The sequence below is a fragment of the Ascaphus truei genome, chromosome 4 (assembly GCF_040206685.1).
Source record: "Ascaphus truei isolate aAscTru1 chromosome 4, aAscTru1.hap1, whole genome shotgun sequence".
Lineage (NCBI taxonomy): Eukaryota > Metazoa > Chordata > Amphibia > Anura > Ascaphidae > Ascaphus > Ascaphus truei.
Genome location: NC_134486.1, coordinates 331,848,645 through 331,865,359, shown reverse-complemented (window position 1 = coordinate 331,865,359; position 16,715 = coordinate 331,848,645). Strand labels below are relative to the sequence as shown.

Here is a 16,715-nt window from a genome sequence, read left to right as displayed (position 1 = left end):
ATGTGTGAGAGCGTAGGGATTATAGTAGGAGCAAGAGGTTTTAGGAGATAGGAGGGAATGGGGTCAAGAGGGCAAGTGGTAGAGGGAGAAGAGGCGATCAACAGTGACACATCCTCCTCTGAGACAGTGGAAAAAGAGTCAAGGAAGGCAGGAGGAGAGTTAGGAAGAAGTGTAGGATGGGAGGAAGAAACAGAGGGGATGTTCTGCCGTATGGATTCCACCTTTTCCTTAAAATAGTCAGCAAAGTCCTGAGCGGTGATGGAGGAAGGAGAGGCAGCTGAGGGTGGTTTGAGTAGAGTATTAAAGACAGAGAACAGTTGGCGTGGGTTAGACTTGTGCATGTTGATTAGTGAAGAAAAGTAGGCTTGTTTAGCTTGCGAGAGGGCAGAGTTGAAACAGGATAGCATACATTTGTAGTGAAGGAAGTCTGCGAGAGAATGAGATTTCATCCAGAGGCGTTCGGAGGAATGAGTGGAGGAATGCAGCATAAGGTTAGAAGGGCGAGTGCGGCAGAGAGAAAGCGGGGCATGTAGGTCAAGAGAGGAGGACACAGCAGAGTTGTAGTTCCTGATCAGGTTGTCAGGGTCTGTAGCAGAGCTGAGAGAGGAGAGGGAGGAGTGTAAAGTGGACTCAAAGTCAGGTAAGTGAATAGAGCGCAGGTTTCTGCAGAACCGGGGGGTAGATGGAGGTGGAGAAGGGGAGAAGCGAGATAGAGAGAATGAGATGATGTGATGGTCAGAGAGAGGAAAAGGGGAAATGGAGAAATCAGAGAGAGAGAAGTTTTTAGTGAAAACCAGGTCTAAGTAGTGACCATCCTTGTGGGTGCTGGCTGTAGTCCACTGTTGAAGGCCAAAAGATGAGGTTAGAGAAAGAAAGCGGGAGGCCCAAGGGAGAGAGGGGTCATCAATGTGGCAATTGAAGTCCCCAAGGAGAAGAACAGGGGAGTCTGAGGAGAGAAAGAAAGAGAGCCAGGATTCAAAGTGAGAGAGAAAGGCAGAAGGGGGATGAGTAGAGGTAGGTGGGCAATAGATGACCGCCACATGGACAGGGAGAGGAGAGAAGATCTGGACAGTGTGAGCCTCAAAGGAGGGAAAAGCAAGAGAGGGGGGAATAGGAAGGGTTCGGTAACGGCAGAGAGAGGAGAGCAGGAGCCCCACGCCTCCACCCCTGCCATCAGGGCGCGGAGTGTGGGAGAAGGAAAGGCCACCGTAGGAGAGGGCAGCTTCCAGAGCAGAGTCAGACTGAGTGAGCCAGGTCTCAGTTACAGTATAGCAAAGAGAAGCAGGGAGTGAGAGAGAAAGAAGTCATATGTATATATAAAGGCTTTCCTTATTTTACAAAATGCAGTCATTTACATTCATGCAGTTCACTCCTTTATGTCCTTGGAGCTTTCTAAATGGACATTTGGAGCTGTCTGGGATAGACCAACATGGTGGAATAGAATCAAGTAACAATTTAGTTCCAGTCTTATGATGTCCATAACCACAGACTTTTCCTGATACAGCAGCAATACTTTATATTATTTTTTAAAGGCAGTGTATTTTGAGATTTTTATAATCTAGTGTAGTATTTTTAGTTTTACATTCATACTGAAACGCGATATAAGTATTGATTGTATTGCTATTAATATCTCCATTAGAAAAAAAAGTCTTGCTTTTAAGGTGATTGAGACAACCAACGTAGTTGCACATTTCGTAACACATAGACCTGCGCCAATATGCAAAAGTAACTCCACCCTAACTTCTTCCACTTGCCCAATAAATCCCTCATCTCATCGCAGACACACACAGATATACCAGAAAATGGCACAGCATAGATTGATACATACTGTAGACGCTGCTTGGTGCAGGTATATTTCCGCTTCAGTTAACAATTGTTCACCTAAATTTTGCTTTTGGTACATAGAGGCTTATTCATTAAGCTCTATTTGCACTGTTTGTGCAATCTGCACGGAAAGCCCAAGGCTATGGCTCCGCTGCCTGCGCTGCACGCGCTTCTACCAGGCTGGCGGCGCATGCAGCCAAATTCCCCAGTCTGCAGAGAGCTGCAGGGGGAAAGACAGGGGGGCGTGACGGGGGAGTGACGGGGCACGGCCGTGACGTCACCCGGCATGTTCGCCCTCATTGGCTGAACCGCCGGGGGGCATGGCCAAGCACTCCGTCACTGGAAAAACTCACCGCGCAGCATGGCGGCCGCCCTCGCAGCAGTCCCGGTCCCATTGAGGGGCGGCTCTTGTCCCTGCAGCGTCAGCCATAGCGGGTGCTGCAGTAGCCAGTGGGGACCTGGCCTAATTGACTTGAATGGGGCTTTCCGTGCAGATCGCACAGTTTAGCACAAACAGAGCTTAATGAATAAGCCCCTTAGACTTCAATGTGTTTAATTTCAAATTGATTTGGACAGGATTCAACATTAAGTACCATGACCCAGTAAATGAGAAAGTTTCATCGCCACCCAACCATTCACCTCTCTTAACCCAATAGGACTAAAATAATAATCACACAAAGTAATCTTTTTGGGGGAATTAGCCACAATATTTGTTGAGCAAACAACATTTAACAATAAACCAAAATTCGGTCCTGGCTACACTCGCCGTTCTTAAACCAGTCTATAGCAGGTAAAAGCTTACCAGCTCAGTATACACTTCCTATATAAGCCTTGTCCAGATAACCCCACCTATTGACACAATGCCAGTGATCACACACCCATAACACCAGACTGTTAAATGTCAAATGCATCGACTCCCTATCAAGGAGTCTCTTGCTTCCCAGGTCTGACCGTCCTCATGTTGTGACAAAAAAATATCATGAGTACCAACCCACACATACCTATACACCATACTTTACATTTAATGACAACCAAGCAGTATTCCCCATTTATCATCATGATAATAATTGCCATAAATTAATCAAAATAAAACTGACAGTGCAGCTATGAGGGTAGGTGGGAAGCTGGCCCCATACGCTGATCTCGCCAACTGAATGATGCAACTGCTTAGATTCCAACATATCTCCTTGCCCTCACCTTGGCTACCAACCACCAGTTATCACCCTTCAAACCCTTTTCAACATTATCCTTGACATCTTGACTCCACTTCTCATCCCTCTGTCATGCACCCTTTCCACCCAATTATGTAAGGGAAGCCTTACAGTGCCTCCACAGAGTGTCCTTTTCCTTTACGGACCAGTTGAAAGTAGGGATGTGCAAATTTCGATATTACCATTTCGGTATGCAACTTCTCACAAAATTTGGGGAAATTTTGCAAGTTTGCAGTTTGTTATGAAAAAAAGGGAGCAAAATGTTGCCATGTTCCCCAAACTTTCCTATTTTTGACAAATATTTCCCTTTTATTTGAAAAAAAAAAAAACTAGTTCATATGCCTTTTGTGTCCTGCATATTGATTATAGGACCTTGCACATCAAGGTTGTTTTATTGCCTAATGTTTTCATGAAAGAACTGCAAACAGCAATCACCTATCTGTCTGCAAACCTTGATGAAGGTGTTGTATCGGCTGTAATTGTTCACATTCTTTTCCTCTTAACATATTTGTAAGCATTGTAGTTCTTTTTTAATGCAACATTTATGTCACTCATCCATTTCACCATATAATATAAGTATAAAGTTTAGTCCGTAACGTGCTAGATTCTCAGGTTACACTGGCACTTACAATGTTACAGGGCTGTTATTCTATATCTGCTGAAGCGGACTGACTTTAATGGGGGAATTTCGGCCAAAAATGGCCAAATCGGCCACTTGGACAGTTTTAAAATAAGCCCCTAAATCTGCTTCAGGCTTTTGTACACATGATATAATATTATTAAAAAAAAAAATTGAAAAAGCGATTCACATTAATATTGTATAAATATAGTATTTGAATGTATCTATGTGGTAGCCTAAAATTGGATATGTTCATTACACACATATTTGTTATTGTTGTATTCTTGCTAAATTTATGTTTTCTTTCTGGCCCTTTGTACAGTATCAGAAATATGATTTATATTAGTCACAAGCTGTTATTTTCAGCAAAAATAACACATGCTATTTTTTTAAAACTTTTTGTTTTTATTGAACAGTTAATTATTTTTTATGCTAGCATAGTATTAACACCGACAACCAACAATTAACACAGCGGTGATAATTCCCCAAGATAATTATTTATAAATGCATTTGTGTGCAATGTTTGTTATTTAGCGAGACACAAAAGCTTTTTTTCTAATTGTATTCTTTTCTAAACTCCCATTCTGCCTTTGTTGCATGAATTCTTTACATTTTTGGCATACACGTTTCCAGTTTGCCTCTTCTTGCATTGCAAAGCTCTGGCTTATTTTCTTTTTCAGATGTTCAACAAAATTGTGATATACAACTGCTTCTGATATAAAACTGCTTGTGATATACACATAGCAGTATTTTTTCTGAATTCAAATATTTTGTCCATTAGAATAAAATCAGAAACAGTGGTAGTCCCTTCCTGTCACTATATTGCTTGTAACATAAGTTGACGTGTAGTAAACATATCATGTTCATTGGAGTTTTATTACAACCCCATTAGATCCCTACATTAAAAGGTCCAGCATCGGACCATATTACATACTAGGGAGTTCATGCAGTTGACATGTCTACATTAAAACAGTAATCTATGTTACATTTTCAATCTATCATGATGCTGCAAGCCCCAGTGTATGGCTACTCAATCTTTGGTCAAAGATTTCAGTTATACAATTGACTAATATTACTATTGTTTTTTGGAATTTTAATGTCGATGTATTAGTACAGTGTAATTGAGTGTTGCTCTCCTGTTTACATATTGTACAGGCCACATGTGTCTCCTTATCCCTGGATTGAATCCTACTGATTGGAAAAATTATGCAAATAGATTGCAGTATCTCTGCACACTCTACATCTGGACATAATTCTCTAGATGTTCAACAACCATGTGCTGTTTATTCCTGTGACAGTTATATTGATGTAAAATCCTTGAGTTAAATGTTGTTTTCTAAAGTCTCTTTTGTGTAATATTCTTCCTAACTGAAAAGTATAGAAAATTCTAATGTTAACTGCGTTATAACGTATACAAAACTGTTTCACTCCGATGGAGGTATGTTTAGGTACATATTGCATGAGACATGAGTGCTGTGATTTTTGAGAAATGTCTACACACAAGCTTTCATAAACCTTTATTCTGTCTTTAGAATTTGGAATGATGGGAGATCATACAATTAAAAGTCAGCGACCAAGATCTGTTCATGAGAAAAGGGTCCCCCAGGAACAAGCTGATGCTGCTAAATTTATGGCACAAACTGGTAATGCATTAGTTACATTTTTCTACTTACTGTTATTAATTCTAGTAAAACCACTGCATGCTTCCATAATCCTCTGCATTATTGTCAGTTTTTTTCTAAGCTGATCTTTTTTTTTTTAATCATTTATTATTATTATTTTTTCACCAGTTGAAGTTCCATAAATAAAGTAGCTGCAAAATTAGACAGCGGCCCACACTTTGCACATGTGGCAAACTAACCATGCCGTGCACCTGTCTCTTTAAAAACAAATGTGAGACTAGAAATGAAAAGCATGCCATTCAATGTACTAAATGAAGCTGCAATTATGAATTTCAATTGAACACGTTCATTTGTTTTAAATAACAGCTGTGAGAGATTTAATTTTTATGCACGGATACAAGTAAAATCGACTTGTCTTAAACCCCTTCAACATGTGGGCTCAACCCATCAGGAAAATAGTCCAGCACTGAATGGGTTACAATATGTCATGTTCATGCAATAGTATGAAAAGCCTGACAAGGTAGGCAATGCACATAATACTAACAGATGTTAAACATCTTTTCTTCCTTCGAAAGGATATAAAAACCATTAATCAATATGTAGTAATTGCAGAAAATGCCAATATGCCATTATTAGATGTAGGCATTTTCTGCCACCAGTACAATGCACACAACTTTTACTTATTTTACACTGAATTCCTTTTTCATGCCTACTAACCACGCAAAAACTGTTTATTAATCCACTAATTAACACACATCATCATATATCCTTACTTTATAGCGAATAATTCATATATGGTTTGTTACATATTGATTTATACTTTAATCTGATCTATTGTTATTATGTGTCCCTATGTATCCATATTAAAAAAATTAAGATATAATTAGAAATGGAAACATAACATTTCACCTGATAATGATTCTCGAACCAGGATCAGTTAAGCAATGGTTTGTATAATTAGCTCTATTTAGTGGTACTGCAGACAGGGTCGTCTAGAGCCAGGAGAGCCACAGACACTAAAATAATGCAATTTGCATTAAGTTTTGCTTTGCTGATTTTTATTAAGCTAATTTGCAACTAGTTTGATGAAATTAGTACCGAGTTCGGCCGTAACTTCATTCACTTTATTAAAATACAATAATTTTTTTATTATATATATTTTACATAAATAGCCGCCAATATAACACAGCACAAATTGCAAACACTCATTTTACTATCTGCATCGCTCTTGACTATTTAGGCTAAAGCTTAACAATAAGCTTTTAGATGGCAGAAGAGTTTATAGTGTAGCTGTTTACATATTGATTCATTTACATTCCCCACTCCGATTATAACCGCTCGTTCCAAGCAGCACAGCATACATGAGCACAATGGAATCTACAAGGCTTTTTTTCCCCCCCTATGAAAAGAGGTGAAAGTGAAAAGCATAAAAATGATAACTTTCCCACTTGTTTGTGTTTCAACAACGGAATCGGATATTTGGTCGTGGCCATCTCGCTCTGACCAAGTCACTGCCGGCATTTGGCCGCCAAGGGATCCTTTGCCACAGCCGCTCTGCCGCTGGACCCTCCGCCACCGGCCGTTTCGCCAATAAGGTAAGTTAAATTAAAGGGTTTTAGCGGTTAGGGTCGGGGGTTAAGGAAAGGGGTTTTAGCACCCTAAAGGTTACGGTTTTTAGGGTAGGGAATTAGGATATGGGATTAAGATTTTTAGGGTAGGGAATTAGGGTAAGGAGTTTTAGGGTAAAGGGTAAGGGGTTAAGGTTTTTAGGTAATAGGGTAAGGAGTTTTAAGGTAAAGGGTTAAGGTTTTTAGGGTAGGGGGCAGCGTTAGTATTAGGAGTTAAGATTAGGGGGTCTTAAGAGTAAAAAGGCTGGCGGTGAGATGTTCCTGTGGCAAGGTGAGTGGGAGAAAAACGCCGGCGGTCACTTGATCATGGCAAAATGGCCATGTCCAAATGTCCTAGACCGTTCAAATAATGCAAAGCATACAATCCAACATTCAATTGGATGTTAAAGATGCACCACCGCTATCTCAACAAATACAGGAAGCTGTAATACTATACACTAATACTCATCTTGTCATCATTACTACATTCACTTTTTAGCGATCATTGCATACTTTGGTTACACTAATTCTTATTACCTTGTGTAAATACATTATTGCATCGTCAGAATTTAATCAAGTGGAGGTTGTTATGTTTCTGTGTAAACATGAACATTTTCACGCAAAGTGATGTTTATTGATGTACAATGAAGGATATGGATCTAATGCAGTGAGAATATGTATGTGTTTCATGATAGCCAACATTTTCTGATACATAATCTAATGTTACTGCACTTGATACATTTATATCTAATTTGAAAGATATGAGTAGTTTGTTACAAAGATTTTTAAAATATTCAAAAGAAAAACTTTGTGTTCATTATTTATTTGAGATACAGTAGCAAAATGTGCTGTAACTGTTAAGAACATAATGTCACACACCATTCATGTAAGGTTTGAGCTTTGCAGAAAATACCGTAGGAACATACAGTCCCATTATTTAAAGCAGTAATGGTAACCCCACTTCTTTTACAGGATGGGAATCAGGGGGTCCTTGGAGCTGAACCACATTTTCTTTCGGATTAGGAGACCTCCCTGTTCCTGACATACTTACCAGTGTTACTTCATGGATTCTAAATCTTCCGCATCATGCAAGCCAATAGGAGAACGCAGTGGATGACTTTGCATCATCCTTTTGGCCCTCTTGATGCAGGGTATTTAGTCCCGTCTGTAGCTTTAAGTATCTCAGGAACCAAACTGGAGCTGGAAATAGATTTTAATTTCCTGGGTCCCTCTGATTTTCATCCTGTAAAAAACGGATTACTGCTTTAAAGACCAGAGGAACATATATTTTATACAAACTAAGGCACATATTCAATATACTGTCTGTGAAATGACTTTCCGTATCAGGGAAGCTTGGAAGTCTATCCAAATGAATAAAGTTCACAGCTTCTCTAACGAATGAATCAGGTTCTCAGCATATTGAATTCGGGCCTAAAACCTGTGAGAAGAATATTTTTTGGAGAAAAAGCAAGTCAATGATTATCATAATTGCCAGAGCAGGCACATGACTTTAATTTCCATTTCCTGATCCACTTTACACAGAAGAATAACTTTTTAAATAATCAAAATCATTTTATATTAGCATTGCTTTATATTAGCTTTTGCTTATTATTGCATCATATTAGGTAAATCATTCAAAAAGCACAAGGAAGCTGTATGCAGGAAAAATGAATACATCAACACACTAGTACTATTTTACAATGGATGAACTGTTATGAAGAACTGAAAAGTTTTCATTATGTGGCGTTAAAATTCCAGTACAAATTGATTATACTTGTATTATCTACAAATCTTCCTAAATTATGAAAATTAAACTCACAAAAAGACAGTACAAGAGACAAACGAAAAAGGCGAAGAAAAAGTATGATACAGTTTGTGAGTGAAAGAAAATGAAATCTCGTATTATTATCCCTACCATCCCTAAAATGTACGTCCAATATAAAAAAAGAGGTTACGATAACAAAAGATACATCATTAAACCATAATAATATATAGGAACACCAAACTGAAGTAAAACAAACCAACTACAGTATATAGAGATATCACCCATGTTATTGACCAATTTGCAGTTTTTGCAAACACTACTGTTCCATTAAGACCTATGGGAATTCTTTGGTATGTTGGTTTTATTGTGACATTTTGTACAGCAATAGTGCTCAGTGGCACTGGTTATCTGTATTACACAGAATGTGGAATACATACAAAAATAGACATTTAAGCAAATTGAATTTATATAGATCTGGTAACAATTGTTCACCAGACACAGTTTAAGTGCCTTTTGTGAACAGTTATATACTCTTAAATTCTTTAGATATTTAAATGATTTAAAAAAACGGAGTCTCCTGGTGGACCATATTGAGTATCAAGAGAGTCTAAGGGGCCCATGCTATAAGCGTTCATAAAAAAAAATCGCTGAGTCATTTAAATCGCCATTTTGTTTAGCGTTGCTATCACGGTATTCAGAAAGCCTCGATTACCTATGATAGCAAAATTTCCAAAACTGGCGAGTAGCCGGCGACGTGATGAGCACCTCTCTTAAGCCTTTTCCAGTGATTTCTTTCAGCTGCAGAGAGAGCTGCTCAGAGAGAGCCACCTCTCCCTGCACAAATCTCGCCTGAAATTAATATTTTTTAATATAAATGTTATTACTAGTGTAGATGAGCAGGGGATCACTGCAGCAGAACCACGTTGATTTCAGGTCCAGGGAGCCCTGCTTCCTGAGTTGCAGGCCCCGTTATGGGGTGCTGGTATCTCCTATGCATTTTATTCCCACGGTCATGTGACGCGGGAAATTTAAATGCATTGGAGATACCGGCACCCCATAACAGGGTCTGTTTCTTGGGAAGCAGGTGTCCCCGGACCTAAATCAATGCGGTTCGGCTCCGGAGACCCCCTGCTCATACAATAGTATTAAAATTTATATTTATACAGCTGTCACCCACAATAAACATTAAAAACACAACACCACTAATACCCATCTCCTCTACCCCCACATGATTGATACCAGAGTCCGTGGGTGTCCGGGGTCCCTCAAGTGGTCCCTGCGGGTGTTTGTGGGCCCTCTGGTGGTCCCCGCGGGTGTCCGATGGTCCTCCGGTAGTCCCTGTGGGTGTCTGGGGGCCCTTGGGTGGTCCTTGCGGTTCCCCACTGGCCTGCGTTACCAATCCAGTGGCAATTGTTTTTTGCTATCATTTAAATAAATACACCCCACATCTCCCGCCCCCCAACACATAAAGTACAATAATGGGCAAAATAACTATTATCCAGATATCGATAATACAGTAGCTCATTTGCCCATTATTAAATAAAACATTAGCCAGCATAAATAAAGTAAATACGCCTTTCTACTTAACCCTGCCATCATGAAGGGCATCCTTGTCAGCATACTCCATGTCCATGTCCTCCGATGCCAACAAGAATACATGGAAAAAATACAATATAAGGGCCCCTTACCCCTTAATCACCTTACGGGTAAATAACAGCTATAGTAATTAAGGGGTTAACCCACCCTCCCCTGCTACCCACCTGAGAGGCCTAACCACCCACAACGGGACAACTATACCCACCCTGTAGACATCAATCGGCATAGTGGTACATCATACCCATATAATATGGACATGATATGACACTATAGCAGCCAATGGTCACCCTAATCAAAAAGCCACAAATGCACAATCATAAAATATATACACAAGCACCTACACACTCTAACAATAAAAGAACTAAAAAGCCTAATAGTAAGCCACCACAATAACAGTAATCTATATACAAAACAGCACAATAATAAAAAATTTGTTATTCCAAAACATAAAAATACAATTCAATAAACACCTAGCCAAGCAAACTATTCAAGAAATAAAAACACTAGCCAAACAAGCAATTCAATAGATAAAAGCACAAACCAACAAATCAATTAATTAATAAAACCACTAGCCAACACATCAATTAAAACAAGTAGCCACCAAAAGAAATAATTAAATTAAAACACTAAACAATCAGAAAATGAAATAAAAACAAGCCATCCAAATTACAAAAAGTTAAGTCAAACAATAAACAGAAAAACAAAAACAACAATCAATAGAATAAAAGCATTTGCCAAAAATGCATTTGCTGTCACTATATTTATCTGTACCCTAAACGGGCACAGATTAATACATTATCAGTCAAAGGACAATCACAAACATTAAAAGAAAAAAAATATAAAAAAAAATTCTGTAAAAATAAAATTACATACATTCAATATTTTACTTACCTTTAGAAGTGTTGACCCTCTGAATCCCTGCATTTCTGCAAGCTCTTGTACCGCGACGTCATCAAAGTCAATCCAACGCCATCCATCTTGAAGATCCATAACAGGTAAAAAAATTCTTCTTTCAATCATCTTCTTCTACCTTCTTCTGTCATTATTTATTTCATTTCCATAATCTTCTATCTTCTTTCTTCATCTGTCAATCAAACCCCATGGTAAGTCCCAACAGATGTTGTCTCGTCGTCTCCTTCATGTTAAAGGAGGTGTCCAATCCTTATATATGACCTGTAAGATCACATTTTCAGGTCAGATGGTACAGCTCCAATCTGATTGAACACTGTATCATGTGCCCACCTCTTTTTTTTAAGGATGTGACATCATGTCCAAGGGAGGTAAGTCATATCCTTAAAACTACATGGCTATATCACATGATTTACAGCCAATGGGATCGAAGACAATCCCATTGGTTGCTTTACCATGTGATAGGTTACATTAATTCAAAAGGATGTCACATCATCCCTTAAACTGACATCACATCCTTTTGAACTAATGTAACCTAGCACATGGTACAGCAACCAATGGGATTGTCTTCAATCCCATTGGCTGTAATACCATGTGATATAGCCATGTGGTTTTAAGGATGTGACGTACCTCCCTTGGAGATGACATCACATCCTTAAAAAAAAAGAGGCGGGCAAATGATACAGCGTCCAATCAGATTGGAGCTGTACCATCTGACCTAAAAATGTGACATCACAGGCCATATATAAGGCCTGTACGCCTCATTTAACAGGAAGAAGACGACGAGACAACATCCGTTGGGATTTACCATGGGGTTGGATTGACAGATGAAGAAAGAAGATAGAAGATTAAAGAAATGAAAGAAATAATGACAGAAAAAGATAGAAGAAGGTGATTGAAGATAAAAGAAGAATTTTGTTACCTGTTACGGATCTTCAAGATGGATGGCTTTGGATTGACTTTGATTACTATGTGGTACAAGAGCTTGCAGAAATGCCGGGATTCAGAGGGTCAACGCTTCTAAAGGTAAGAAAAAAATTGAATGTATGTAATTTTATTTTTGCAGGTTTATTTATTGTATTTTTTTTCTTTTTATGTTTGTGATTGCCCATTGACTGATAATGTATTAAGCTGTGCCACGGTACAGATAAATACAGTGACAGCCAATGCATTTTTTGACAAATGCTGGATTTGAATTGATTGTAATTTTTTCTATTTGTTTTTATTGTTTGAATTCAATTGTTTGAAATTTAGATGACTTGTTTTTAGTCCATTTTAGTATTGGTTAGCGTTTTAAATTAATTAATTGTTTTGTTGGCTAATGATTTAAATTAATTAAGTGTTTTGTTGGTTAGTGCTTTTATTTATTAAATTGATTGGTTGGCTAGTGCTTTTATTTATTTAATTGGTTGGCTAGTGCTTTTATTTATTACATTGATTGCAGGGTGCTTTTATTTCTTGAATTGGGATTTTTAGGTGCTTGTGTATATCTTTATTATTGTGTATTTTTGGCCTTCATGCTTTTTTATTAGGGTGACCATTGACTGCTATAGTGGCTTGTCATGCCCATATTACATGGGTATGATATACCACTATGCCAATCAATGGGTAGAGGGTGGTATAGTGGTCTCGGGGTGAGTGGTTAGGCCTCCCGGGTGGGTAGCGTGGGGAGGGTGGGATTAATTAATTAATACAGGTGATTAAAGGATTAGGGGCCATTAGATTGTATTTTTTCATGTATTCTTGCTGGCATCGGATGACATGGACCTGGAGTATGCTGATGAGGATGCCCTTCATGTTGGCAGGGTTAAGTAGAAAGGTTTATTTACTTTATTTATGCTGGCTGGCTAATGCTTTATTTTATAATGGGCAAATGAGCAATTATCCATATCTGGATAATAGTTATTTTGCCCATTACTGTAATGTATGTGTTGGGGGGAGGGGGTTTATTTTTTTCAATGTATTGGAAAAAACATTTGGGCCACATGATTGGTACCGCAGGCCAGCGAGGACCATCCGAGGGCCCAAAGACACCCACGGGTGACCACCTGAGGACCCCCGGACACCTGGCACCATCCGAGGGCCCCCAGACACCCGCGGGGACAACCTGAGGAACCCCAGACACCCGCGGCCTCTTGTATCAATCATGTGGGGGTAGAGGAGGTGGGTATTAGTGTTTATTGTGGGTAGCAGGGGGGTTGAAGGGCGTATTTGGCCCTTGGTGGGTAGCGGGATTGGGTTGACCCCTTCGTTGCCTTAGCGGTTAGCCGCTAAGGTAATGAAGTTGACTGTAAAAGCATTTTTATTGCATGGGATTCATGCCGTGGGTTTCTGGTGCTGATATTGATGGATATCAGCACCGGAGAACCCTGGCATCAATCCGATGCAGGAAAAAAGCATTTTTTTTCTGTCCCATCTAACCGTCTCTCAGCAGCTTCTCTCCAGCCTCATGCCAACTTTTCCTGGCGTGAGGATTTTGGGAGAAACTCACCATTCTAGAGCCACGATTAGCCTCGATAGGCCTCAATAAGCTAATCGGGGCTACTAGAATTGCACCAGTTTCAGAACCTGCCAATAAGTGGCTTATCGGCGATTTTTTTTTTTGAAGGCTCAAAATGTTGGCGATTCATTCTTTTATTGCACACTTATCGAGGCTTACTGAATATCATTTTGGCCGATAAGTGCTCAATAAGTGGCTCATGAACTCTTATAGCATAGGCCCCTAAGTCTTTATTGTATAGCAAGCTGCTAATAAGAACTAAGATCATAATACTATAATCATGTGTATCACTTTAGTACACAAATGGGATTTATCCGGAAAAATGTTCAGCAAAATTCCCCTCAGCATATATGTGACAGATATACTAAAAAGCAAATCTTTTTCTATAAAATATACAATTTCAGCAAAATAATAATAGAATAAAACTACTGTAATGCTGTTAAATCCTTTAATTCCACAGAACCTTACAATGCATTAGGTTTCAGCAATGTTATAAGCCCTTCTACAAAGGAGATGGTTACCCCACAATATATGTCAATGGCATTGATGGAACACACAGTCTAATACTTTCACTTTTATCTATGGCTTGTCTTTTAAATATCTTCCCCATGATTCATTTTCTTTCGTTTGCCATCAGATAATGCCTTCTATATTTTGTGGCATTTCTAAATCTTTTCCTTTTTTCAATATATAAGTAGCAAGCAAATCAATCTCCATTACTTGTCGTACTGCTCCCTGGCAACGGGCATTGCAATATTATATACATATAGCTTATCTCTTCCAATAATACTCATTGAGGTCTTTGGGGTAGAGCCTCAGAAGGTCATTATATTTTTAATGTTATGTTTTCTATTTTAACGTATCGATATCTGTAACGCATATCCCCAAAGCGAAAGGTTCTTAGCACGATGTTCAGTCATTTCCCTTCAAAATAAGGGAACGATAAATTTTAACATACTTTAGGATTACTCATATGCAAATCATATGGTAATGAGCAGTTCACCAAACAACAGAGATCCTAAGACCACCCTTACTGTTAGCACGTGATAATAACACTGCAATGTTTATCACCTTCCCAAAGCTGTCCTTACATCCAGAACCTGATTAACATTGAGTTGTTTCTTTGAATAGCCTAAAAGCCATGTAATGAGTATAGGACTTAACAATTTCATTATAAAAAGTTACATGTTATACAAAGATACATATTAGCGATCATATAAAGGTCTGAAACACATCATAAACTATATGATAAAATTATGGGTTTCAGTGATTAAAGTGTCATGGTTGTGTGAAATAATATTTTATGTAATTTAGTTTTATTAATAACCTTGAGGTTGGCATCAAGAGCAAAGTCTCCATCTTTGCTGATGTTACTAAATTGTGTAAGGTGAACCAGAGCAGGATGTAATTTCTCTCCAGAAGGACTTGGAGAGACTGGAAACTTGGGCAGGTAAATGGCAGATAAGGTTTAATACAGATAAATGTAAGGTTATGCATTTGGGAAGCAAGAATAAACAGGCGACTTGCAAATTAAATGGGGAGAAATTGCGTGAATCCTTCATGGAGAAGGATTTAGGAGTGCTTGTAGACAGCAGGCTTAGCAATAGTGCCCAAAGTCATGCAGTAGCTGCAAAGGCAAACAAGATCTTATCATGCATTAAACGGCCAATGGATGGAAGGGAAGTAAACATAATTATGCCCCTTTATAAAGTATTAGTAAGACCACACCTTGAATATTGGGCACCACTCCTTAGAAAAGATATTATTGAACTAAAGAGAGTGCAGAGAAGAGCCACCAAATTTAAAAAAAAGGGCGTGGACAATCTAACTTATGAGGAGAGGCTAGCTAAATTAGATGCATTTACATTAGAAAAGAGGCGTTTAAAAGGGGATATGATAACTATATACAAATATATTTGGGGACAGTACAAGGAGCTTTCAAAAGAACTATTTATCCCAAAGACAGTACAAAGGACTCAGGGTTATCCGTTAAGTTTGGAGAAAAAGAGATTTCACCAGCAACTAAGGAAAGGGTTCTTTACAGTAAGGGCAGTTAAAATGTGGAATTCTTTACCCCATGGAGACTGTGATGGCATATACAATAGATTTGTTCAAAAAAAGGTTTTACATCATTTTAGAAAGGAAAGGTATACAGGGATATACCAAATAAGTAAATATGGGAAGGATGGTGATCCAGGGAGTAATCTGATTGTGAATTCTTGGAGTCAGGAAGGAATTTATTTTCACCTTATGAGATATCATTGGATGATACTGTGAGTGACATCTCATATGGGGAAAAAGAAAGGTCTTCCTCTGGATCAATAAGTAAGTACAGAGATAGGATAAAGTATTTGTTAGATTTAGCATAGGTTGAATTAGATGGACGTATGTCTTTTTTCAACCTAATCTACTATGTAACTATGTAATGTAATAATGACTGTCTAACGTATGGGTGTTTAATAATGTATATCAATACATACCTCAACAAGATATATTAATATTACATTTATATTATTGTACAATTAAATAAATGAAGGATGTACTGCCTTAATTTATTCTAATTGTATGTGAATAAAAAATATATATATTTATTTATATTGTTGAGGTACAGTTATACATTATTGTACACCAATACGTTATGTAGTCATTATTACATTAATACCATATAATTAAGTGGAAAAGTTAATAAATGTAAAAAAAATTCAATTTCTTAATATAACAAGATTTGCACTAGCTTTTGGTTACACACATGAAAATCACCGTTAATAGTGCTGCCTTAATGACGAACCCTAAAGTTTGACCAATCAGCATATGCAGTGTATTAGAGAATGAGTCTCTGAGACATGAAAATCACAGTTTGACACAGTTTCACTACTTTGAATAACAGGTGTTAGCTTTGACTCTCATTAGCTTTGAGGATCCCTGTTAATAATAATAAGTAAAAAAAGTATGTTACATCTTTTGGGAACGTAACGGTATTAGGTCAAAATTACCAGAGCTCTGAGGATCTACCCCTCCATTTGATCTACAGCCATCTATGTACAGCCAAAAGTGAACAGTTT

The 16,715-nt window shown here is 38.2% G+C and overlaps 1 protein-coding gene across 13 annotated transcripts in view; it reads left to right on the top strand.

The window, feature by feature from the left end:
* ADGRB3 (adhesion G protein-coupled receptor B3) overlaps window positions 1–16,715 on the top strand; it is an 892,370-nt gene that overhangs the window by 313,227 nt on the left and 562,428 nt on the right. For 11 of the 13 annotated variants that reach the window (XM_075598089.1, XM_075598088.1, XM_075598086.1 and 8 more), the window contains one exon: window positions 5,187–5,297. The exons of the other annotated variants lie outside the window; for them this stretch is intronic. In XM_075598089.1, coding sequence (XP_075454204.1) covers window positions 5,187–5,297 — 111 coding nt within the window. The remainder of the gene's footprint in view (window positions 1–5,186; window positions 5,298–16,715) is intronic. 13 annotated transcript variants of the gene reach the window in all.